The 26,088-nt window shown below is 41.4% G+C and overlaps 4 protein-coding genes across 7 annotated transcripts; 1 reads left to right on the top strand and 3 right to left on the bottom strand.

The window, feature by feature from the left end:
- The first annotated feature begins 63 nt into the window (after positions 1 to 63).
- Positions 64 to 2,819, top strand: pdxp (pyridoxal (pyridoxine, vitamin B6) phosphatase). Its single transcript, XM_075467640.1, has 2 exons — positions 64 to 867; positions 1,671 to 2,819. Exons 1-2 carry the CDS (start codon positions 270 to 272, stop codon positions 2,015 to 2,017), a joined length of 945 nt encoding a protein of 314 aa, XP_075323755.1. The 5' UTR covers positions 64 to 269; the 3' UTR covers positions 2,018 to 2,819.
- Positions 2,820 to 2,899: 80 nt separating this feature from the next.
- kgd4 (alpha-ketoglutarate dehydrogenase subunit 4) lies at positions 2,900 to 8,193 on the bottom strand. 4 transcript variants are annotated; one of them, XM_075467643.1, is made up of 6 exons: positions 8,152 to 8,193; positions 7,847 to 7,951; positions 7,482 to 7,579; positions 6,219 to 6,282; positions 5,290 to 5,498; positions 2,900 to 3,497 (listed from the first exon to the last, which is right to left on the bottom strand). In XM_075467643.1, the coding sequence occupies exons 3-6, from the start codon at positions 7,533 to 7,535 to the stop codon at positions 3,480 to 3,482; spliced, it is 345 nt and encodes a 114-aa protein (XP_075323758.1). In that variant the 5' UTR covers positions 7,536 to 7,579; positions 7,847 to 7,951; positions 8,152 to 8,193; the 3' UTR covers positions 2,900 to 3,479. The 4 variants fall into 4 exon arrangements, with proteins under 4 accessions (XP_075323758.1, XP_075323756.1, XP_075323759.1 ...); XM_075467641.1 differs by having other exon boundaries at positions 8,130 to 8,188; XM_075467644.1 differs by having other exon boundaries at positions 7,482 to 7,605; positions 7,865 to 7,951; positions 8,130 to 8,188.
- Positions 8,194 to 9,679: 1,486 nt separating this feature from the next.
- LOC142382868 (betaine--homocysteine S-methyltransferase 1) lies at positions 9,680 to 13,328 on the bottom strand. Its single transcript, XM_075468996.1, has 8 exons — positions 13,256 to 13,328; positions 12,288 to 12,420; positions 11,723 to 11,835; positions 11,437 to 11,628; positions 11,121 to 11,268; positions 10,666 to 10,848; positions 10,242 to 10,470; positions 9,680 to 10,121 (listed from the first exon to the last, which is right to left on the bottom strand). The coding sequence occupies exons 1-8, from the start codon at positions 13,271 to 13,273 to the stop codon at positions 9,944 to 9,946; spliced, it is 1,194 nt and encodes a 397-aa protein (XP_075325111.1). The 5' UTR covers positions 13,274 to 13,328; the 3' UTR covers positions 9,680 to 9,943.
- Positions 13,329 to 13,739: 411 nt separating this feature from the next.
- On the bottom strand, positions 13,740 to 16,276 carry LOC142382867 (betaine--homocysteine S-methyltransferase 1-like). The gene is made up of 8 exons (XM_075468995.1): positions 16,198 to 16,276; positions 15,542 to 15,674; positions 15,330 to 15,442; positions 15,046 to 15,237; positions 14,784 to 14,931; positions 14,518 to 14,700; positions 14,192 to 14,420; positions 13,740 to 14,101 (listed from the first exon to the last, which is right to left on the bottom strand). The coding sequence occupies exons 1-8, from the start codon at positions 16,213 to 16,215 to the stop codon at positions 13,912 to 13,914; spliced, it is 1,206 nt and encodes a 401-aa protein (XP_075325110.1). The 5' UTR covers positions 16,216 to 16,276; the 3' UTR covers positions 13,740 to 13,911.
- Positions 16,277 to 26,088: the final 9,812 nt, after the last annotated feature.

The following is a 26,088-nucleotide window of genomic DNA, read 5'->3' as shown; positions in this document are numbered from 1 at the left end:
CTTGTGACACATACAACCGTGATTGGCTAAAGGACTGCAATGCGATTGGTCAATCTGGGCAACGTGGGCGTGGCTGGACGTCAATGTTTATGTAGCCTACTGTCCGCCCGTGTATGTAACCACGCCAAGGTCTCTGCAATGTGATTTCCTGACGGTGGTCTGGTTCCGTGTCGTCTATCTTATTGTCTTCCCCGCATTATGTGTACCGGCCTCTGACATGGGGCACCACTAGAGGGTAAAAGACGGAGGACACCGAGGAAAAAGCCGGAATGGCAGGCGCCTTTGGCTTCAAAGGCTGCCAGAAAATCCGGGGTCCGCAGATTAGAAGTCTGCTCGAGGCGAAGGATTTCTTTCTCTTCGACTGCGACGGGGTCATATGGCACGGAGAGAATGCGATCACGGGCGCGGCGAAGGTGGTTAACGCGCTGATACGCCAGGGGAAAAACGTGGTGTTCGTCACCAACAACTGTACCAGGCCGCGGGAGAATTACGTGCACAAGTTCTACCGGCTGGGCTTCACCGACGTGATGCTGGAGCAGATCTTCAGCTCGTCTTACTGCTCGGCTCTCTACCTGAGAGACGTCGTCAAGGTCCCCGGCCAGGTGTTCGTCGTCGGCTGCGACGGACTTCGCAGAGAGCTGCTGGAGGAGGGGATCCCCTGCGTGGAGGAGACGGACGATCCGGACGCCACCATCTACAACTGCGCCCTGGCCCCGGACGTCAAGGCAGTGCTGGTGGGACATGATGACAAACTGACTTTTCTCAAACTGGCCAAAGCGTCGTGTTACCTGAAGGATCCGGACTGTCTGTTTCTGGCCACCGACCCCGATCCCTGGCACCCGCTGTCAGGCGGAAGGATACTGCCAGGTATGGTGGCGCGTTGGCGCAGTTTGGTTTGGTTCGTTCAGGTTTAGGCCGACACACCGAACACCAACGCACACTGTTTTCATATCTGCATGACCACGATCACACGATTGAAATGTCTCATTGGACAGCTGATATGTGAGCATAATCTAACAAAAGCAGCCTCAGCTGTCTTGCTGTGATTAATCCGCTGCGTTTGTGCTACGCACTTAATTCGTCACAAAGACAACTAAACGTGGGCTCCACTGCAAGGGGTCACTCATGGCTGTGTAGGGCCCCCCTTTGACTTCCACACCTTTACCTTTTTAGGGCCCCTCTTTTATTATAGTGCGCATACAGCACTCTGTTCTGGCAGATTCATTTTGGTATGAACAGCTGAAATGCTGAAACATAACCCAGAAAGAGGCTCGTCCTTTTTTGTAATAAAGCTTTGTTTATTACACAATATGCATCATGTAAGTACATATGAAGTGATCTATGAAAAATGTGGTAATGGGGTATCTTGGTTGCCAAAGGGTGTGAGATGTTCACCATTGTTTTCCTAAATCATGAAAAGGATGAGGTAATGGTGCTGCATGGACCTTTGCCTGCAGGTTTGCATATTGTCATACAAATGACTACAAATGGGCTGGTAGAAAGGGAGTTAGACCTTCAATTAGTTGCCAGTTTGACCAATTTTGTAGTTCAATTTTTTTGTGAAATGAAAGTAGTAGTAGCGCATTGTAAAGCACAATCACAGTGCTTACTGTTCCCCCAGGTTCAATTTAAGCTAACGTTATTACAACTATCTCCTTGTCTCTCCAAAGGTTCTGGGTCTCTAACTGCGGCCCTTGAGGTCGCCTCAGGTCGCAAGGCCACCGTGATCGGCAAGCCCAGCCGCTTCATGTTTGACTGCATCTCCAGCCAGTTCAGCGGGGTGGATCCCGCCCAGTGCCTGATGGTCGGGGACCGCCTGGAGACAGATATGCTGTTCGGGTCCAACTGCGGCCTGGACACCATGCTCACTCTCACCGGTGTGTCTCAGTTCGAAGAGGCCCAGGAGTACAGGAATAGTGAGCTGACCTCCAACCAAAGCTTTGTGCCCGATTATGTGGTGGACACCATCGCTGATTTCTTACCGGCCTTTGAGGAACTGGAAGAACAAAGCAACTGACGTGTCACTTCGCTGTCAGTATAGAGCACAGATTGCCTCTGCTACATTTCAAATGCAACGTTGAGTCTTGCATTTGCACAAAAATGTTCCAATCAACAGTTCGGAAGTTCATCATACTTATCAAGGCGCTGTCTATGTTGTGAATAAGACCCTTGTAGATCAAACCGTCTCCACAAAAATTAACCACGAGTACCCTGTGCATTCCCCAAGTGTTTTCCTCTAGTGTTGTGGCCATTTTGTGACCTAACAAGTCCTTGTTGCTGTGTTTAATGAATATTCTGCACTTTGTTCATTCGGTCCATGAATAGTGTTTAATACTTTTTTTTTTTTTTTTTATCTTATGAAAGGTATTTTTGTAAAGCCATGAATTGTTCTGAATTCATGCGTTTAGGAATTGTTTTATTATTTTAGCCGAAAAGCAGACGTGCTCACAGGAACTAACTAACTAACCCCCCCCTTTGATGTCTTTGCTCGGGTGTCACTTTAAGATAAAAAACTACAACAGAATGAGCAGCTTTTCTCAGCTCTAAAGGAGACTAAGCTGACTACCTTCAGGCCAGATAGGTGAGGTGTTTATTCACTTTTCGCCTGTCATGTCTGTACTACTTGTGCCAATATCCACCCGAGTAACAAACAGCTCACCGAAGCTAATAGTTAGAAGAAACTTTAACAGTGGCTGGTCTTACTGCACTATTGTGAAATGTTAATGTTGTGAATGTTTGCCATATAGAGCATGCCAGCAACGGTATCAACAATAAATAGCTGAAAGTAAATTAAATATTGTTCATTGATCCAACCGTGATGGCTTGTCGTGGCTAATGTCCTCTACTGCTTGTTTCGGGGTCTGTGTACTGACATCAAACATGATAAGCACACATACAATCCAAATGCAGTATTCTTTTAATCATTTAAATCCAGTGGTTTACATGAGCGCAACACAGTTTGGAACTGATGTCATGTGGTGATAACCATCTCTTTGACTTTATTTAGCCCCCCACCCCCCAATAAACAAGAGTTTACCGCCATCACAGCCATGAGAAGCAATGGGCTCTCTACTGTGTTACTGGAGTTCCTGCTTGGATGTGGGTCTGGTGGCATTTCAGGAGTTTCAACAAAATTAGATGGCAAAGAATTAAAAATCCAAGGGATGGAGAGTTGAACTGATATAATTAAAAAAAACAAACCAAAAAAAAAAAAAAAAGTTAGAATTATTTGCACTGCCAGCAGAACCGAGAAGCTAAAGTCGTTGCTTCTCTGTGTGTATTAACCATGAATAGTGTGGACTTAAATTACATCACAATCATCTAATAATAAACATATGTACATTTCAACAGGATTCATGTAATGCTTTATTCTTCATGTCTCGTGGCATTAGGTTCTCTTGTGCTGAGGAGAAGAATAAAGATGCAGACTGATCTCCAACAGATAAGGACTTTGGTTGCAGTGATGGAGTCGCTTGATGTCACTCCGGTCCACCTCGCTGCGCCAAAGAGAAACACCACAGTACAGATCAGTAAAAAAAAATAAAATAAAAAATTTGGGCCAAATGCAGTTTTTAACCATCTCTACCTTCTACAAAACGCAGCTAGAATTTATAACATCTGCTGGCTTACAAGTGGATGTCAAAGGCAAAAGTTCTAATCTGTAGCAAAGGGAAATGTAGTGTGAATAGCTAATAGAAATGTACACGACAAACTCATTTGATCATTTAAGCAAGATTACCTGTTCTTTAACGTCACATTTTGCCGTTTCAATATATAACAAAAAAAAAAAAAAAAAAAAAAAAAAAAAAATCACAATCTCCACACAAAAGTTTGGTCGGCATGGTCAAATATCACAATTAGGGAAATCTTTCTGTAGAAGCCAGGAGTCTTCTACTTCTCCTTGGTTTTGATCAAATTCTTCTAAGAAAGTCTTTTAGTTTTGTGTAGTAGAGGGACTGTGAAACATGCACTGAGGTCAATGCACTGAGGTCAATGCACTGATTGTTAGCAACGGGACTGTGATGATCGAATCCACTCTTCATTCCACCAGTGAAATTACTCCTGACTGCAACAAAAGCCAAAGTACGATCCATCTGCCCCGGTGTTTTAACAACTGGAGACGTATTCTCTTTATGAAACCATGACCCCTTTCTTTTTTCCAAACATACCTTCCATCGCAGTTAAAGTGATAGTTCGGAGTAGATTCACCCTAGGGTCATTTGAACCATGACATCCAGCCAAGTAGCCCACCCGAAGTTTTTTCGATATTGGCTGAACATCAGCTGAGTTACTGAGTTATCCCGAATAGCTTAGTACAAGCGCTAACAGACCCTGGCAGTATCTCCAAAATTACCACACTAAAATCACATGTCATGAAACCAAACTTCTACAGTAGTACAAATATGGTCTGTACTCACAAAACGATGCATTTGGAAGTTTGAAAATAGTCCAGGAGTTTATTATTATCAACACAAGCCTAATAGCTTCTCTGCAGCTAAAGCTGCGTCGACGTCACTTCAGGGAGCTGGGAGCTTCAAAGTAAGATGAGGGTTGATCTACTACTGTAGACAACAAAGCAAGGCTGCTCAATTTCTAGATTGATAAAATAAATTCACAACTCCACAACATAAAAATTAATAAAAAAAATCATGTAGAATATAGCATATACTTTGTTGTCAAATGACCCTAGGGTGAATCTACTCCGAACTATCACTTTAAGTTCTCTCAACGTCATCAGTTCACAGTTAATCCTCCATGAGGGTCACACTGTGTGGATATCACTGCACAGTAGTACAGCGCACCACCTCTCCGGAGGCTACTGCATCCTCCGTACAGGCTTTAGTGGTTTTGATTTGCATGACAATTCTTTCTGAACGCTATCTTGGTCTTCTAGACCTTAACTTTACCTCCACTGTTCTTTCATTTCCTACATAAGTAAGGAAAGTCCATCTCCTTATGGCCTTCTCTAGGTTTCTGGGTTGTAACTGCACCTTTCAGAGTGCTAGGCAGCTTCCTAAAGTATTTTTGGAACAAGGTTTACGAAGTCAAGTATTTATAAAGCCTTGAAATGTGCAGCCTGAACTAAAACTGAGTGAACAAGTGATCAATCAATAAGCTCATTAAGGAGTCAGACCTCAGTATCTGAAAGCTGACGGTTGTGTCTTACAACTGTAAACCGTTTGCATGAACTTTCTTTCACTGTCCAATAATATGAGATAAAAATAAAAATACTGACGACGAGAATGTTTCATCTTCAGCATGCCACGCATGGTGGGTTGAGCCCCTCACCTGGATGAAGTCCATTTCTTCTACTGTTAACTGTCTCCTGCGGTACCTCGCAGGAAAAAGCTGAATAGATGCCAGGGTGTCTGGCGTGCCGGGGACTGGAGTCAAAGGTACATGAGGTCTTGTTAACGGAGGCGGTGCAGCCGCTAATGGGGAACTGGGGGCGTTGTGCTCTGGAAGGTTAACCGCCAACATTTTGGAAGCCTCTTGGGCTGAAAGAGTAAAAAGGCAGCGAATGTTAAGAAGGAAATCACCCCATGGTAAAAGATATTTCAAAGGATTGTTTTTTGTTAACATGGCCTATCTAGCTAATTATCCCTTTGTAATGGGGACAACATAAACATAGTTGCAAACAGCAATCGTGACAACCCCTCGATGTGGAGCATTAGGAGCAGTTTTCATAATAAATGCCGAGTGGCAACAATGAAACATTAAACAGAAGGAAAACAACAGACACAGTAACCCTTGCTGATTTGCACTGCTGTGCTGACTTCCCATCAGAGGTTAAGATGGCATATGTTTTAAAATATATATATATATATATATATATATATATATAAAAAAAAAAAAAAAAAACTTGAATTAAGGAGATATGACACTATACTAGCTCTGTGTCTCGGTCCCCATAAGCCTTCCCCCTTGACCCTAAATCAAGCTCTTATATCAGTAACAAATTGGTGCTTCTACGGCACCGATTTGGCTGTCCAAATCCAAAGAACTAGTGGCTTGTTAGGCGCTGACTCCACACCAGCATCAGATCCAAGTTTAAAAGTGGTAATATATCACTGTGTGTGTGTGTGTGTATATATATATATATATATATATACACACACACACTCTCAGTAAACACAATTTTCCCTGGGTCTCATGCGATTCCTTTGCTCAAGCTGATTTAATCCACCTGCTTACAAAGAACATTCATACACACTCACCATTGGGCTTTGGCATGCCCAGTCTGTTGGGGAACTTGATCAGAGGAGCGTGTGGCCTTACAGCCTGGAAAAAAACAAACACACACAGACAGAAAAACAGATGGTTGAGTTATACAGTCTGTTAAAGTATCAGTTCAACAAAAGGTTTGGGAGGTTTCGGTATTCTGGTGCCTCTTTCATGGTGCATCTAGCCTACCTGTATGTCTCAGTTTCACCTGCCACCACCACAGTCTAGTACAGTTCCCGGGAATATATAATACAAAAAAAAGTACTGCATTGTTTCAGTGTTTGTAGGTTTACATGTAATGCCCATTTCAGTTTGTGCTGTGGTTCTTCTGCTGCGTGGACACCATGGCAAAAAGGAGGAAGAGGTGTGTCACGTGCATTGGAGATGGTGACCGTACAGTTAAGATAAGATAAGACCCCCCCCCCCAGTAATTAAGACAGGACCCATTTTATTATATTCACATTGCGAGCACTAATGCACATGTCCATGTCCATGCTAAAGCTGAAATGATCCATTAATTGGTTGATTATCCCTATATATGCCACAAAGTTTCCAGTTTATATGATCAAATTAATGCATTTCCAACACCTCATCAACTTCTACAGTTGCAAACACAACATCTGTAGGTGATCTTATCAACATTAAGCATTTGTCCAATAGTGTATAGCATTGACTTTACCATCTAACTGAAAAAATATTAAAGATATTAAACAATTATGGGTATAATCTGAGTGTTTTATTGTAGGTTTCTTTAGCAATTGAAGGAAAAAGATACAAGGCATTCAGACTGAACAAGTTCTTAAGCAACAAAAAAAAGGTCACAATTATTATGTATTATGTAAATAGACAAATAAAGGTGAAGAATGTGATTGGCGTTTGTACATTTTCACAATCTGAGTCGAGTACAAAGTTATTCATCTCAGTATGAATATAATTGACTTAACCAGTCAGTCTTGACAAGAGCGACGGTGAAAACAAAACAAAAATGTCAATTAACTCCAAACGGACTTAACGAGTAAAAGTCTGCCGTCTCAACGTGATAAGAAAAATAGATTGTCATGACATGACAATGTGTTTGTATTTTAACAAGGACATTAACAAGGGTACGGCGGGTATTTGCCACCCAAAAGACCTCGATGAAATAAATAGATAACTGCCCAAAATCTCACAAAAATAACATTTTTCCTTACAACTCTCAATAAAGGCTTAACACACAGACAGAGAAGGTAAGTTGAAGATTTCAGGAGCAACATTACCTGAATTACTCTGGCGGTGGGAGCTGCCATTTTGGAGCTGACTTTGCTCCCCATGACGACCTCCGGGGTTTACTTCCGGTATTAAAGGCTCCTTGTAGCTACAGAAACACATCACACGGGGGCGCTACAGTCATTAGAAAGAGTGAAGTTTCGGCTAAAATGAGTGGTCCAGAGGATGCGGTTTATTATAATGGTGCAGCGGAAGACGTCAGAAACGTATCAGGATTAACAGCAAAGATGCAGGAACGATGTACAGCAGAATTCAGAAAGCATTTTTCATGCTAGCGACACATTTATTTTTAGTAGAGGACAACATATTTAACAATTTGACCTTATGTCCAAGCGCCGTATTAGCTGCACCTTACCTTTAGCTACGTCTTTACCTGTTTGGCGATAATTGCAAGCTGTAGACAGATGCGTTGTCAGTGACTGTCCTGTCAGATCAAACGGTCAGGCCATACCACAGCCTTCTGTCATGAAAGTATAAACAAAGACAAACATAAAGACTTGAACCCACAATGAAGTAAAATCACTTAAGGTCCTGCAAGGCTCCTAAGACTTTTAGTCCTAAATGGACAGATAATTGTCCGTTTGATGACGGAAATATGAATTCAAGCCTACTAAACTAGGCAAAGACAAGAATCATACCCTATCTTTAATTTCACTTCACCTTGGACATAAAGCACCCGCCCCGCCACCATGAAAAAAAAAAAAAACAACCCCAGATAATCTAGTCACATGGTCAAAGATCGCCCAATCATAAATGAGCACAGTAACAGAGATCTTTTGTGGTAAGAGATGTGTCACTAATAGAAAATTCAAGACCGCCTCAAACAAGTTCAACCGATGAGACGTCATTAAGGGCAATTCAATTACAGAACAGAAACTGATAATATTCAAAGCAACTTTGATCAAATATTCAGATCCTTTTAAAAAATTTGCTTCACGATGGGTCATAGTTTGTTTTTGAACAGTAGAGCAGGAAGGGGAATCCTGGACAAGTAAATGGAAATTAGTAAATGGCTCTTCAGAGACCCCTGGTGATGTGACTGACTGATAAAAGATTGCTTTAGAAATTTCACATGGCTACAAAATGATCCAGAAGGGTTACACAAATGCCACGAGGGAAATGTCGTTGTTGGATGTCCACTGTAGCCTCTTTTTCATGTCTATCCTTACTTGTCTCAATTTTTAAATTCATGGATGATTATGTCCATGTCTGATGTGTAAATCAATGTTTGAGATGGGTTATTGCATGCTCTGAAATATTTTTGGGCAAATTTCATTTGGGTGTTGTGAAGTGTTATTTGTTCTTGATGGGTATCAGGTAACCGTCGCCTCAAAGCAAGAGGGTTCCTGGTTCGATTCCCACCTCCCAAATACATACATCCATCCATCCATCCATTATCTATACCGCTGAATCCGTCGATCGGGTCGCGGGCGGGCTGGAGCCTATCCCAGCAGTCAATGGGCGAGAGGCGGGGTACACCCTGGACAGGCCGCCAGTCCATCGCAGGGCCACATAGAGACAAACAACCATGCACGCTCACACTCACTCCTAAGGACAATTTAGAGATGCCAATCAACCTAACATGCATGATTTTTGGACAGTGGGAAGAAGCCAGAGTACCCGGAGAGAACCCACGCATACACGGGGAGAACATGCAAACTCCACACAGAAAGGCCCCAGCTGGGTGTTGAACCTGGAACCTTCTTGCTGTGAGGCGACGGTGCTACAAATACATACATGTTAGGTTAATTGTTGTCTCTAAATTGACCGTAGGAGTGAGAGTGAGTGTGTTTGGTTGTTTGTCTCTGTGTTACCCTGTTATGGGCCATACCCTGCCTCTCGCCCAATGAGTTGGATTAAGTGGGTGTAGAAAAAACCGATGGATGGATGGATTGATAACATACAGGTTAATTCAGACATTTCTGTCACTTTCTTTTTCATTTGGACAAATAGGTGTCGATTGATTGAAATTATAACCACCATATCTCTGCAGTTCATCTGATGAAGCTTTGTGGATAGTTCAACATGTTGAATATTTCTGCTTCAGCATGATCATCCCCATACTAAATGTAGATGTGAAGAAACTTATGCACCAAATAATCCCCTCACTCGCACATCTAGCTTCTCTTCTCTTGTATACAACAAAAAAATCTCAACATTCAAGGAAGCAGTTTTGTATTTCATTAGATCTTATTTTATTAAACAAACTGTTCCAGGGTCATGAAAACAAACAGGTTTCGACATGGGTCATCTTCTGACTTGAGACACTCTGGCCTCGGTTTGATAATCAACAAATGTACAGAACAGTGCAGTCTCAAGTGAGAATTTGACCCTTAATGTAATGCCTCTAAGGTGCAGCACTGTATAAAAAGGGTGCACACCACTGTGTGTTAGTAGCTCCACAGCACAGCGGTTTGACTCATCTCTGCTGCTAGGTGTGAAGGAGGCTGATTCACTGGGCCTTTGACCTGTGAAACAGCTGTTTGAGTTGGTCCTTGGAGGTGGCCTCTCTCTGCTGCATGAGTTCAGCGTGACCCTTGGTAATACCCCAGCCATCAGGGTTAGACAGGGAGGGACAAAGGGGGCGGCCAGAGGCTGGCTTCAGGTTCTCCCAATAATCACGACGGGCTCTAAAAGAAAAAGGAAACATTAGTTAGTACTGACTGATAATAAAGAGCTAACTGTGGCAGTTTGGACCAAGTTTAGAGGCCGTTCAGTGACAGAATAAGATATCATTCGTTGCTTCTTACCTGGCTCTGACCCAGGGCTTAGTGTGCATCTCAAGACCAGCACCCCAGATGCCATGTTTCTCAGATGCAGGTGGGAGAAAACCTCTTTCTGGGGCAAGCTCCTCCGCCACAGCCCTGATGTGATACGGCTCAAATCCACAGCAGCCACCAATGAAGTGAATGCCGGCATTGTAGGCTTCTCTAGCGTACTTGTGCATATCCCAGCGACTTAGAATCCTGGGCTCCAGACCTGAGAGAAAAAAAACTCTTAATTATGTGTTGATGATTTGTAGTAAAAATTAACTTTGTATGTTGAATGGGCACACTTTCTGCACCTTCATACAGTATACCACCAAAGGGAACGTGTGCACATACACATGGAGATATCTTATTTCTAGTCTGGGATTTTACAAACAAGAATCTAAAACAAACAGTTTATTATTACCGAAGGGGAACTCTGGGAGATCAATGAATCCCTGACAGCTGCAGTCAGGAGTGTGAAATGCCAGTGGCTGCACCATGTAGTGAGCCTTCAGCCCAGCCTTCTCTACTCCCTCCTTCATCATCTTGACGGCCTTTACGCAGGTCATGGGGTCAAAGTGGCAGTTGATTCCCACAATCTGGGCACCTAGGAAGCATACAGGAGTGTGAGCTGACAGTGGAGTGGATGATTAAGTTACCCAAGACCAGCTGTGAACTGTTGCCGCGGTTGGATGGATTTCAGATTTCTACTTTGTCCATTTCTTTTTCTAATGGTAATCATTTGTCTCTATCTACGGTTATCTAGAACTTTAACTCATATGCACATTTGTTCTTCAGTAATAATGTTAGGTAAACACACCCAAAACAGTGAATAGTGTAATAATTATTTTAGGGCATATCAAAGAGCATTTAATGCACCTGCTTTCACCAGCCTGACAGCGCACTCCCCTGGTGTAACACCGTGCATGTCTCCCTCGGGTCCAATGCACAGACAAGCAGCCACAGGTTTCCCTGTCTGCTTCAGCACTTCCACAGCCCACACGGCTTCTTCAACATGCTCAAAGTACTGCAGGATAAAGCACTCAGTCATATCTTGCTTCTCTTAACATTGATATGTTATGGAACATTGCTTTCACACCTAATAGCATCTTCTGGAAAATGTTAAAAAAAATTAAAAATGTATGGGTTTTCCTATGGTTCTTCTATGCTAATATACATATTTTTCTATCTCTACCTCAGCAATCAGAAAGTCCACGTTTTTCTTGATGAACACGTCCAGCTGCTTCTTGAAGATGGCCTTCACCTCTGTCTCACTCTTACAGCTCAGGTAGGATGGAGTCTGGGACACTCCTCCGGCAACCAGAGCGTCACCCTCGTTGGCAACTTGACGGGCCAAATCACAGGCGGCCTCGTTAATTTGTGCTCCCTGCAGAACAAAGCCAGGGTGAGAATCAGACAGGAAATCCAAAAAGCATCAAAGAATGTCATTTTTGATAGGTGTGGTGTTTTATTCAACTTACAGTAAAGGTGAGCTTGTTGCCTCTGTTCTCCAGCTTGTCATCGCTGGCATAGAAGGAGAATGTCTGCATAACATTGGCTCCAGCACGCAGGAACTCCCTGTGCAGCTGACGCACTATAGGAAATCATTAAGGGATATCTTTAATGAGTCCACTTTGAGCTAATTTAAGGCTTTGGGATTTTATTTTTTGGGTCTATTTGAAAAAGCGGCATGCTTTAATGTTCCAAAAAACACAACTTTTCTCATACTAGATATTGCTGCCACACCTTGTGACCTTCAGCTCTGATTGCTGAGATGATTTTTATGAGCAGATTTTTATTCTTTTTTTTAATGCATGACAAACTGGCTAATAGGCAGGCAACAGGACTACAAGCGGCTCTGGAGCAGTCCCTTTTACAGGACAGAACAACTTCCCTTTGGTGTGGACTTTGTTACTCTGCACATTCTTTACATGCATGAAAATCTATATATAACACAATGAAGGTAAGAGAAAAACTCAAATGTCATTAAATGATCTCTTTCAATTTAAATAGGATATTAATATGGGTAAACCAGCTTGTTCCCACCTGCTTCAGGGTACTCTGCTGCAGCCTCAGGGGTCCAGGGTCCAGCCTTCACGTAGCCTCTTTTCTCCAGAGCAAACACAAAGCCTCCATCACCAATGACAATCTCCCCAGCGTCAAGACGCTCCAAGATTCCCTGGAACAAATGTTCAGTGTAACTTCAGAAAAATGCAGCTCGATTTTAACTTGGTTAGTGGAGATGCAAAGCCACAGTGTAGCCACTTAAACCAAAAAAGATCTTTTCGTTTCAGGCAAACTATGAGAATAGCAGCTGATATACATTTACAGTATATCAGTCTATTATTTCTTGTTCACTGAGGAGTCACAAGTATTGTGTTAAATCCCACTTCTCACTATGAGCACAAGGTATTAAAAGCGCAGCCTTTCTGACTGCACCGTTCGATTTCAACATCCTTATCTGGAGGTGAAACTGAGTCCTTTACAATTTGGATTGTGCAAATGGATTTGCACTCATTTACATTTTAAACTGCTGATGAAAATAACAATCAATGTATTGAGCATGACTTCACTGATGTGGAGTTGCACTTTTTTATCACAAGTGAAGGGAAATTAAAACTTCTTGTTAAGGCAAATGTTAATCAAGTCAATCTCTTCAAACTATCATTAGCTCTCAAAATACTTGGGGATGGAATCAATTATAATTCAAACTAATTCTGAGAGAAAATACTTTAAAACCAGTCTTCATGAGACATATTAAAAAATATTATTGCAATTTTATTGGTCTTATTTCTCCATCAACAGCTGGAGCAGCTGTCAGAGAAATGCCCCCTAGCATGTTAGTTGTGCCGAAGATGCACGAGGAGGGTCAAAGCCCAGAATATCCCCCATGCAAATACACAATAGCATGACAGATTTGATTAATATTAGTATTGCACCTAACTACCACCTGTAATTTCTTGCATGGATACTCTACAGGACAGTCCTGAGGCACATCTAACTCTCACACATACCTTCTTTGTTGGTGCCATTTTCCTGCAGCTGCGTGGACCCCTGATTGCTCAGACTTTGAGAAGCCAAAGTGATATTAGTGTGAAGCAGGGGTCCACAATAAATCTCTCTGAAGAAGGGGAGTGGCCTGTGTGAGAACTGCTCTGATTGGTAGGAGGCAGGTTACACAACTACAGTGTTTACTCCTAACCCTCCCCATTTTAACTGAATGAGAGCACTGTGAGAGTGTACTACTAGTTTGGTCCGGATTAATTATGGTTCTTGATGTTTTTTAAGCGCCACTGTAACTTGGGTGTGGGTTTGTTATTGACCCTCAAAAGACAAGCTCTACTTGAAATTAGTTGCGTCAGTTCTTAAATGAGTGAATATGTGAAACGTGTACTTCAAGCTCTGAATGGTGAATGGTTTGTGTGTGTTGCAGCAATTCATTTACACTCATTCAACACTGATAACATATAGATGAAGAATTAAGTTACCAACTCAGGTTTATTGTTTAGGGGTTGCCATTAAAACACTCCACAACTGGAGCGTTGCTGTTACAAGTGCTTTTTACTTAATCTCTGAACTGAACAGGAAAAGCCGTCACTCTTTCCTCCTGGTGCCTCTCTTGATGATCGATGAAAGAGGCGGGTGCATTGGTTTCCTCATTCCGTCTTGTTCATGCAGAGGACTTGACCTTCTTTTGCATCTCCAGCACGTGCTTCATTTCCTGGGAGCTGGTGGCTTCTTTGTGCTGCATCAGTTCAGTGTGGCCTCTGGTCACACCCCAGCCCTCTGGTGTGGACATGGACGGGCTCTTTGGAAGACCAGTTGCAGGCATAATGTTCTCCCAGTACTCACGTCGGGACCTTGAGGATAAACAGAAAAAGAAAAGATGAACTATTAAGGCTCTAAAAACATTTAGATCTCAGAGTATTGGGTGTTGTCAGATGTTTTACCTGGCTCTGACCCAAGGTTTGGTGTGCATCTCCAGACCAGAACCCCACATTCCATGTTTCTCTGATCCAGGGGGCATTATTCCTCTCTCAGAGGCCAGCTCTTCTGCCACAGCCCTGATGTGATACGCCTCAAACCCACAGCAGCCTCCAATGAATCGGATGCCAACCTTGTAGGCCTCTCTGGCGTACTTGTGCATATCCCATCTGGTCAGAATCCTTGGTTCCAGGGCTGAGAACAGAAGGAAAAAGCAGACAAAAGTGAAAAGCTGCGTGAAAATTTTTTATTTTTTTCCTCTCTTTTAATGTGCAAGCAAAAAATATATTACCGAAGGGGAACTCTGGGAGATCAATGAATCCCTGACAGTTGCAGTCTGGAGTGTGGAATGCCAGTGGCTGCACCATGTAGTGAGCCTTCAGCCCAGCCTTCTCCACCCCCTCCTTCATCATCTTGACAGCTTTTACGCAGGTCAATGGGTCAAAATGGCAGTTGACTCCCACAATCTGGGCACCTAGAGATCATTGTGAATTTATTAGCGTGGATTTTTAGTTGAAGAACCAAAGGAAGAAAGTGTGAGCATATTAATCTACGCACCAGCCTTCACCAGCCTGACGGCACACTCTCCGGGTGAGACGCCGTGCATGTCTCCCTCTGGGCCAATGCACAGACAAGCAGCTACGGGCTTCCCGCTGGTCTTCAGCACCTGCACGGCCCACTCTGCCTCCTCAACATGCTCAAAGTACTGCAATCACATCAACAATAACCACTGATGGTTTACTAATCACATTCCAGACCACAGCGGTTTCGACATGACTTATTTAAAGCTTAAATGCACTCAAATATTACTTGAATTCACCTCAGCAATCATGAAATCCACATTCTTCTTTACAAACACATCCAGCTGCTTCTTGAAGATGGCTTTCACTTCTGTCTCACTCTTGCAGCTCAGGTAGGATGGAGTCTGGGACACTCCTCCAGCCACCAGTGCGTCTCCCTCATTGGCTACTTCTCTTGCCAGGTCACAAGCTGCCTCATTAATTTGTTGCCCCTGAGAGAACGAGGCAGGCGATGGAATTTTTAAAGACGTCCCGGTAACGTTGACCGACTAAAAGAGTTAGAGTGTCACAGTTGTGTACTCACGGTGTATTTCAGTGTCTGACCCCTGTTGGCGAGTTTGTCATCACTGGCATAGAATGTAAATGTCTGCATGACGTTAGCTCCGGCCCTCAGGAACTCCCTGTGTAGCTGTCGCACTGATGAAAACAAACTTTGTCAAATGAATGGTAAAAACTTGCAAGTTTAAATTTGCTTTGGGTGTGAGATATGAAATATTTGGGTGCAACGAGTCTTACCAGCCTCAGGATGAGTGACAGCAGCCTCAGGAGTCCATGGCCCAGCCTTCACGTAACCTCTCTTCTCCAGAGCAAACACGAAACCTCCATCGCCAATAACGATCTCCCCAGCATTAAGACGATCAAGGATACCCTGTGTGAGCAGAAGGATCCAATGACGCACTGAAACTATTCTCTACACTGAGTGTATTTTATGCTGATGGAAATGTTGTATGTCATTTATTTGTTCTAAATGATGGGGGCACAAGTGTCAAATATAAATGTTTTCAGTGGTAATACAGAGGCTAAGACAGGTGCTGTCACATGTTACTGTGGTTGAGTTTTGCAAAAAAGCATGTGCGATGACAATTTTACAATTCTGTATGTGTTCATGTGCGAGAAGCTGCAGCTTGGGTACAAAGGTGCAAAGATAAAAGCAGTTTTTAGTTTGAGATTGCCCAGCCGAGACTGGTTTCGCTCTTCAACGAAGCACATGCATGCACTCACACAAAATATGTGCTAACATATTCCCTACAAAGATTCAATCAACTGTCCAAAAAACTGCAATTTTCTGCACATTTGATGATGTTTAAGCCTTGTGTGCTGCATCGGTAAAGCCTCTGCAGAGTAATAGAGATGCAACAAAGAAGCAGCGTCGTATTCAGAGTTTTTGTTACCTTCTTTGTAGGTGCCATTTCCTCCCTTTCTCAGTTGCCGCACTAAGCACTTGGTAACAGTGAACCCCTCTTTTGGCCTGAGAGTAAGAGTACTGAGAGTCGCTTGTCCCCAGTTTTATACTGCTGCACAGCAATGGGAGGATTTCTTAGTGGTGCCAAATTCACGTCAAATTGCTACATGTTTGTTTGGAAATTATGCAACGAGGTTTATGCCAAAGATCAATGAAGATGACATGGGTTGTACCAGCCGTTGAGGTAACGGAAAAGGGATTTGTTATAAAAAGAGGGATCTGGCTGTATAACAATTATATTACCAGAGCAGCCAATAATATTGCTTGTTTAAGAATAACTGAGGGCCATAGGGAGGCGAATCATTTAAAAGAACTTACCAAGTTCTGTTTAACAGACCAGAAAATCTTTATTTTGTAACCACTAGAATACGTTATTGTTCTGCTTTGACAAGACTCCAACTGAAGTGTTTCTTTTCGTGATTTGTTTTAGACTCGGTGATCAAGTGATTATTTAAGAAAACAATCAGTGATGAGAATTACTCATTTGTTGTTGCTTCACATTTCATGATTTGACCAGAGACCTGTGAGACCATGTTGTCCTGCACGACAGAGCTCAAAATCATTCTGAATTTAAAACCACGGCTGCATGTATTCATAGATCATTGCGTTTATCCAGGTTAGCCATTAACACCCTCTTTTCTTCCCACTTTTTTCATTCCTATCTATATTTGCAACACGCAGATGCAGTCTGGCTCACATAGACACACACATGCAACACTCACACACAAAGATACGGGGATTATTGACCTTCAGCTGAATTGTGGTGTGTAGTTCTGCCAGTGCTGGGTCTATCCAGTTTCAGGGAGAACGTTACAGATAGGCCTTCTTCGTGTGTTTATCAACAGAGTCAAAGTTCAGAAAACCGCCTCCTTTGTCTGGTTCATCATAGGATTTCACAAGTGCAACAGCATCTGGTGTCGCAGAAATGTGGTGCAATGAATGAAAGAATCTTGGCACTTATTTGCAAACATGCTATCTCACAGAGACCTAAAGCTCTTGCTATTCAGTTGGGCTTTGGTCAGAGATAAAGAATCACAAAATTTGCTGAAAATTCAACTTTAAGGCTGAATTTTGGATAATATCTGCAGAATAATGCACAGGACTGTTTTTTTCATTTGATTTGAATCTCATATCTGGACAGCAGGTGTAAATATCATCACAAGAAAATTCCCTCCAAACTTAAAATTGCTGAAGGAAAATAAAAAGTTGAAAAAAATAGACTCATGTTTCACTACCAAATGATTATACTCTATAAGATTATGTGAAATCAAATATATTCATGTTTATAACTGGTGTGGAATAAAGGCTAAAGCTAGTCTCTACTTTTCAGTCAATGCAATAAACAGCGTCTAAAAAAAGGATGAATACATATTAACTAGTTATTCATCAGACAGAAAACACAGCCAACTTACAATATGAGTAGTGTTCTTTTTTTGCACTGACAGTGTTTAGAAAGGAGTGCCCTGTTTACAATAAGGTGTAGTATTTTTACTTGCTAAGGCTACAGCAAAAGGAACCCTCTGAACTCAGGCGCAAGTCCTTGCTTATAAACTTTTGGTCAGAGTGAATGTGTGCATATATTCGAGTGTAAGAGCAGGAACAGTTCAAATGTACTATGTGACACAGTGGTGATGATTCAGGCAGCAGATCTCAGAGGTTGATGAGACCCCAAATTCCAAGTGCACAATGAACCACAACTCTGGTCTGAAAAAGAGCTCCACATGCACCTAAGTGAGCACCATGCCCATATATATATTATTATTATTTTTTTTTCAAACAGAGTGGTATCGGTATGGTATCGGTATCGGCCGATACTGCACAGCCAGGTATCGGTATCGGTATCGGGGCCAAAAAATGGTATCGGTGCAACACTACCCATTACCCACATTACATCACGCTGACTGATCAAATGACTTATATAACATGCAATCAAAGGACCATAGAAGCTTGGAATGATAGCATTTAATTTTCTTCAGTGATCAGCTTCTTTTAGAGCTACCATAGATCTTTGTCTCCTTTTTCTTTCCACGTCAAAGCGTTGATTTACTCATTTTGTGGCTGCACCAACCCTCTTTCTGCTTTCCTTGTGCTATCTTAGAAGTCCCACAAAAGCCACATCAAGCTATACATGTTGACTTTTATTCAACACAGATTCTGTTCTCTGAAATCTATCGCCGTGGTCAATATCAACCATATCCAATTCCTTCTTATTCCAACTGGAATAGCTGGAGTTATTCCAGCTATTCCAGTTGGAGTGTCACAATCTGACCACCAGTTGTACTGCGTTACACTTTCCTTGTGTAGGTGCAGCTAGTTCTTGCAGGCTGGGGCTGGAACTGAGGCTGTCTGTAAAATTTCAGTGACCAAAGGCTGGGGCAGAGGGTGAAAGTAGAGGGACAGGGGAGTGCTGAAGGGGAGGAACTTTTTACAGTGGGCAAGAGCTGGGGTGAGGACGGGGATGGGAAAAAGGCCAGATTTCAGGCATAAGAGCCCCCCCTTGGTGGTGGGGGTGGGGTGTGGGGTGTGAGTGACCTGCTACTGATAAAGCTGTGGTTAACTATTGTATCCTAAAGAATTGATCAAGCATTGGACTTGTCACGTGCTCCTTCGGCCAGGTGGCAGCAGATAATTCAGTCTAACACTGCAAACATTTACTCCTGATACAAACTTGTCCTTTTGCAGAGCAACTCAATTACGTTACGTCAATTAAGTCGTCGATACTGTTTGGCAAGTATTCATCAATTTTCACCTTGCACCATTTATTGCATATTTGTGTTCCTGTCAGGCCGTGTGTTGTTTAGTGCAGTGAACACAAACATATCACTGAAATAAAGACACTTTATGGGAGATCCTGCAGAGCCATCACTAACCCACCTCTGAATGTTTTTTCTCCCTGTAATCTTCACACATGTTCTCTTTTCTGTGTCGATGTGCTCAATGGTTTTCTGTAAAACAGGGACTCCCTTTTCAACCCTCCCCCTCACAGCCTCCTCCCTCTTCTCGCCCTATCACAACTCAAGCTGAGGAAAAAATTCTGCTGAAATCATCCTTTCTTTGCAGATTTGTAGGCCACGGAAAGATAAGTACAGATGCAAACTCTATGACCTCCCACTATAGCCTCTGTTAGCTTTTTTCTTATCTCTCCTATGCTGCATAATTGTTTGTAAAAAAAAAGGCATCTGGTTGTGAAATTTCTGACTTGGATTGACTACTACAATGTAATACTACTTTCAGACACAAGAGGGGAACATAGGGCTAAAAATAACAACACAGATGCTCCTCTAAAGGGCACAAAAGGCCACTTTATTTTATGATCAGTATCAACAAAAATGTTAATAATATTTTCAGCTACTTTTTTAAAGTAGAAATCCTTGATGATTAAACATCTTACAATTGAAACAGTGTCAACACAGATAATGATAATCTTCCAGGGAATCTCAGCAATACAAGCTTGGGGCTTCAGTGAGGTGTTTCAGTGCAGAAAAGTGACTTATTGTTTCAAAATGATAAGTTGTATCTACAAGATCAGGCAGAGAAAGGCAACAGGACAGCATAAGGGTCTGAGCAAGCAACTGCAGTGCTGAGGCAGGGTTGTGTGAAGTGGTCATGTAAGTGTCTTTCATACAGCAAAGAGCTGCCAGAGCTCAGTTTGACGAACCAGATGCAAATCCTTACAGGTAAGCCAAGTTAAAAGCAACTCAGAATGAGGGCTGTGAAGAGTCCAATATTTTTGCCAACAAAACAACTCAAACTTTAAAAATTCGGTTTGAGCAAGAGCTATACTGGGGATTTTTACAACACCTTGCTTCTGCATCAGACGCACAAACTAGGCCTGCACTGACCACCATCTACTGCAGGTCAGAAAGGGACTCCTCATGAGAAATTCACACAACCCAGCTTTAAAAAAAAGAAAAAAGAAATATATCTCTAAGTCTAGCGCTTTTGATTAGCCATGGTTTTGAAATTCTGCCCAGACAAGCTACCTCAAAAAGGTGTTAAAATCCCAAAAGTTCTCAGGCTCTAACTGATAATATGTTGCATTATAAGAACAACCTGTTACAGCTGTACGATACCCAAAATGAAAGCTTATTAGTTGTCTGTAAGGACTAATGTGTGTGTGCAGAGTGACAGTTGCTGCTTCATATGAAGTGAAAGATATTAAAGTGTCCTTTAATAGATGAGATGTGCTGTCTATATAAGTTTTACTGCAACTCATCTTTAACTACTCTCTGTAATCTCACCATAAAGTCTCACAGAATGACTCAACATTACAGCCTTTAATCACTTGAATGTACATAAAGTAAACAGTGCAGGAGAACATACAAACAGGACAGGACACTCTGTTCTGTTTTTTTTTTCTCTCCAAAGGTGAGTTACATGGCTTTTTTGTGTATAAAAAAGGGGCCTGTAAAGTTGAAAAGCCTAAAGTCTACATCAAAGATCAAGCCAGTCACACAAAAAGCTCTTTGACACCATATTACAAAGACATGACACATGATGTTTTCAAACTGCATGGCAGAGCCAGAGAAACCATCCATTAATATAATTAAACATATCAAAGTTGCATTCCAATTTAGTTGCATGGCAACTGTAATCAGCAAAGGTTGATGGAAAATGGCTAAATTGGAAAATCCTTCCCAAATTTTGCTTTTTATTCTCACTTGAGGTTGGTATTTCCTTCATCTGAAAAAAGTTGAAGTTTGCAATGTCTCGTCAGATGAACATACCATGCTGAAAAGAATTTCTCAAGACCTCTTTCAATTTTTGTCCTGTAATTGGCACAGACCACAAGCCTGGTTTGCATGTTCTTCCCCAATGTTTTGCTGTAGGTTAGCAAACACTGTGCTGTTTATGACAGCCATATCTATTTTCTCAAATGAAAGTAATTGAAACAAGCCCGATGCACATTTTTCGTTTTGTGGCATTTGAAAAATGAAATTCTTCAAATTCACCTGCCAAAACGACACCAAAGTGCCCAGAACAGAAACTAGTGTGACATCAATTTTGGAGCAAGCTGCCATTTGTAAGTGTGAGAACGGTGAACATGCACCAAACACGAGCCTTTCTGTAGGGCAGGTCCTAAAGAGACCGGGGCTAAAACAGACAACTAACATTTAGGAGTGTGACAGGATGTACTTTATAAATGTACAGAATTAGAAACACAACGTGTTTTTTTTAATATTAATATTTAAGCATGTAAACTTATTCTACTCAGACCTCAACATAAGATTATAAACATAGGTACTTGATTATCAAAACTACTGCCGAGGAATGAGCCCCCTCAACCATGGGAGTTAGTTTTTCTCCTGTTTGTTAGCAACCACAGATGTGCTGTCCAAACACAATTCATAAAGTCACTGAAGTCCAAGAATTGTGTATATTTTGGCAAAGCAAATGGCTGTGACACACTGTTGATGCCCAAAGCTTAATGTGATTTTATGGGAATGTGTCAGGAGATGCTGCAGTGTTTCAATTAATTCCTCGTGTCTGCACGCCGATTCATTTTCCTACATTAGTGGATGAGAAGAAGGTTCACCAGATAACGAAGATTGGGATTGGCAAAGGATAAAAAATGTTTAAAAAATATGAAAAGATGACCATGTAAGGGCTCATGTTTTTATTTGAAGATTTATGAGTCAGACTCAGATTGAATAGCGTGAAACAACTACGTTTCTCATGATGGTGAAAGTACATGTTTTGCCACAACAGCGACTGCAGGATAGTTTAGTTCTTACATTTTTTTAGCTCAAAACATATTTTTCTTTCTTCCCTCTCTGCTGTGTTTTAGAGATATAGTCTTGTGTCACAATTATGTGATACTTTCTTTCTATCTTTATTCCTAATCTCATTTCCAACACACTGTAAACTGTTGGGAAATCCCCCCCAGGCAAAACAGGACATGATCCCCCCCCAAAATGCCAGGTCTCTGACCACACTGTTGCGTACTATATGTTTATGTTTACTTTACTCCACTGAGGCTTTTTAACCCCTAATTGAGTAAATTTCCTCTTCGAGTAATGGTCAGATGAAAAACTGGAGGAAAATATATCTGCCTCCTGTCTATGGTTAATTATTTGTATTTATCTTTCTCACTATCAACACAAAGTTTTGGCCTCTGAAACAACTAATAGGCACTCACGGGGAAACAGACATTAGCATGCAGTATGTTATGGCAGATATCTGTCGACATGTCATATGTGTCCACTACAACACTAAGAAGTATCTGGAAACGTTTTATAAAATCAGATTGTTAGAAATTCATAAAGTATGCAAAGCACAGTGGCTGTGTGAACTCAGTGTGTTTTTGTCCTTCTCCTTTATACCCATTGTTGGCGTTCTAACTGACTTGTGACCTTTTAACTTTATGCAGTGTCTACAGTTCAAAACCAACAGATCACATTGTAATTTTGTTTCCTGTTGCAGAGATCGCATTATGACTCTTAATTTTCACCTTGTGACATGGCAGGAGCCCAAAACCACATTTGCAGCCAAATGTTTATTTATGTTGGAGGTTTTAGGTATCACTGGTTGTTAATGTCTTGCTGACCACTTAAAGGAAGCATCATTTTCCCACCATACAGCAAACGCACGCACTGATAAACATGTTTGAGAATCTGATTCCTGCTGAAGCCAAACAGGAAAAGACTAAAATCATCAAGAACAGTCTTTAGTGTCATTCTTTGCTTTCAATTAGGGAATCTTATCTAGTCCTTACATTTTTTAAATAAAGCACAAACATTGAGTAGATTTCGGGAGAAAAGGTCACCAGAAAAAAATTGTTTAACCTCCAATGCTAACTGTGAGTCACAGAGTGTTGCTGGCAAAGGTTAAAGCCTGGGTAGATCTAGATGTAAACTGCACAATTACTTCTCAGTGAAACCATACAACTACCAGGAAGGCAATAATTGACCCAATTTTCTGAAAACTCAATAAGTATATTCTTTGAAGACACACAAGAGCCTATTATGAATGATTTAAAATGTTAATGTTATCATCTTAACACAGTCAATTGCCATTTCCTGGAAACCACTAATAAGCAAAAATGTCCTTTTATTTTTCAAATTTCCTTAAACATTTGCACTGTGTCTGCATCCTTCACATAACCATTACTATTTTTGCTTTTGGGGACACATGCACAAACAACTTCGGTTCTCACACGTGCTTTCAGTTGACAAGCCTGTGTTGGACTTCATCAGGAAGCTGTTCTGTCTTATTTGATCTTGTATGTCACTGTGTGTCACATTTTCTACCCTCTCTTTATTTATCTCAGAATTTCACATGTGAACCAAACGTTTGGTTAAGTTTAGCTAAATAGCATACCTGTTTATGGTTAGGAAATGACATAAATGGTAAAGGTAAAGGAAAAATAATGTGACTTGGCATTAAATACAAGCCCAGTTAACATGAAAAGGCTGGTATTCAGACCATGTTAGCACGAGTTGAATATTTACAAATGGAGAGTACAAAGGATGTTTTTTTTTTGTACCAGAAGTCTCGGCTAAATGATCAACCACCCACAGTCTGCTTCGAGCTAGAATTGTAAACATCATTTATATCTTGTTTTGAAAATTCAGGCATGATTCATAAACTGATAGGTTTAGAATCAGCGCAGCTACACATTAACTCCAGTGCAAGTACCGCAAATTAAACCAGCCGTTATTTTCACAGACAAGAGCAAATATATAAACCCATACACCAGGAATGGCACCATCATAACTTCCTCCCCACAGCCAGTAACCGTCAGACCCTGTTATCTCTCCCACTGTCTCTTAAGTCCTGTCTGCATTTCCCATGGAGAAATGCCCTGCAGTTAAGAGTATCTTCTTGCCTTTTGAGACCACAATGCTGTTCAGACCACACTTTTCTATTTCAAGACTTTTTAGCCTCCCACAGTGTTCTCACCAGGAAGGCACACACAGACAGCGGTGGTGTGCAAAGAGGAAGTCCTGAGCATGGGGGCAAGAAAATGACACAGTAGTAGTAGAGGCAGTGCAGAAACGAGGCATCATAGTGACAAAATGGACTGTAGAGTAGGTTTGAGGCTGTGAAGAATGTCATGAGGGCGCCGTGAATGTCTGCGCTTAAAAAAGTCCCAGCATCCCAGAGAGCAAATTAAAGCTGGTGTGAACAGGCTGGATAGAGGAGTTGTTGGGCTTTTTTGTACGCTGTGTAAGGACAATAACACAAACAGAATGCATCGGGAATGCAGTAAATGACAATGGTGGGGCATGGTTGCATAGTCACAAACACAAGCTGGATATAGAAGGAAAGACCAAAGAAAGAGAAAAAGAGCACGAAAGTCGTGATGACACTTGTGAAGCACATGAAACGCTAACTGAATCAGAGGTGGGAGCTTAAATTTTACAATGTCTTTGCTTACCAAAATGAAAAACTATACAGGATTAGCTTTCTTAAACTGTTATTTAGCCTCTTGTGGGTGTTTCAAAAATCGAATTTGGGTAGTTTTGTGACATCCATTTATCATGTAAGATAATATGCTAAAATGAGTGATAAAAAATGTTAAAATGGAGGAAAGTGTCCTGAAAAAATCCTAAAAAAAAAAGTTGCCGGGACTAAGTAAAAAATGGGAGAAATCTGCTTTTGTAAAGCAGATTTCTCAAGATGCCAGTTTCTGCCTTCGCTAAGATATGTGTATTAGACTTGGATGCATATTCTGCATTAAACTGTTTAAAACAGACTAAAAACAAGAAGTGAAAGACCTGCCAGACTTGCTACAAACAAGTTTCGATGTACGTATGCTACAAGTTAATCGGAAAACACTAAAACAGATTATGCATATTTTAACATTGTAAACGCATTATGTGGGCAATATTAAGTATCTTTCCTAATAAGCTTTGGACTCTTGGAGCTCTGGAGATAATCAAGAAAATCAGACTTAAAAACGGACTTACAGAGAAACATAAATACTAATTTCAAACATTATTCTATGGCTCATGAAGCTTGTAAATTTTTTTCCCATCGTAGTGGGAATGGCAGTATCAATATACTTTTACAAATCTGTCTCTAAATGATAGTTCTGACATGTTAAGACTGGTGGGAGTTGAAAAAGCGCAAAAGTGTGCATGAATGTAAACTTCCTAAAGCAGTTTATCACCATTGCTGCCTGAATGCAAAACGGTCCTTCAAAAACGCTGTTGTGACATTCACTCACTCACTCTTTCTCTCTCATTCATACGGTCACGGTGTGACAGTTTTTCCCTGTCAAAGTTTGCATATACTACAATGTAATAAGTGCAGTTTATGTTTTGGGGTCAAACTACAAGGGGCAGACAAAACATGCAGGTGGAAACTTAAGATGTGAAATCTTTTCTGTAACTTTCCATGAAATGAACAGGGAAGGTGTTTCTCTCTCAAAGTCAAGTCAGTGGCATTCTGTCAGCGTTTCTTAATCTGTTCAACATGTTCAAGAGTCCTAACACAAATCTCACGTCTTTAAAAGCATTCCCAAAAACTTCTTTGGAGACAGAACTGCACCACCTATACCTATTTTGAGTCTTTTTCTAAGCCAACTATATCCTGCCTTTATCTTCTCATTTTTCACATAGACAAGGGAATTACATGATATAAGAGTGATGTCAATCTAATTATTAGAAGATCAACCAAGAGAGTCCTGTTTGGTTATTAGAAAACAGGTCTCTCTTGGTGGATCTCAGTGAACAAAAGTTTAAACATAAAATTTGTGCTTTTTTAAAGACTGACATCAATCATAGAATCTGCACTGATTTTCTTTCTTTTCAGCAAGCTCCTTACCTTACTGACTCACTCAGTACATTTATTTGATGTTAGAATAAAAACAATT

The sequence above is a fragment of the Odontesthes bonariensis genome, chromosome 6, assembly GCF_027942865.1.
Source record: "Odontesthes bonariensis isolate fOdoBon6 chromosome 6, fOdoBon6.hap1, whole genome shotgun sequence".
NCBI lineage: Eukaryota > Metazoa > Chordata > Actinopteri > Atheriniformes > Atherinopsidae > Odontesthes > Odontesthes bonariensis.
Note: the sequence above shows the minus strand (reverse complement) of the source record. Positions and strands in the feature narration are given on the sequence as shown.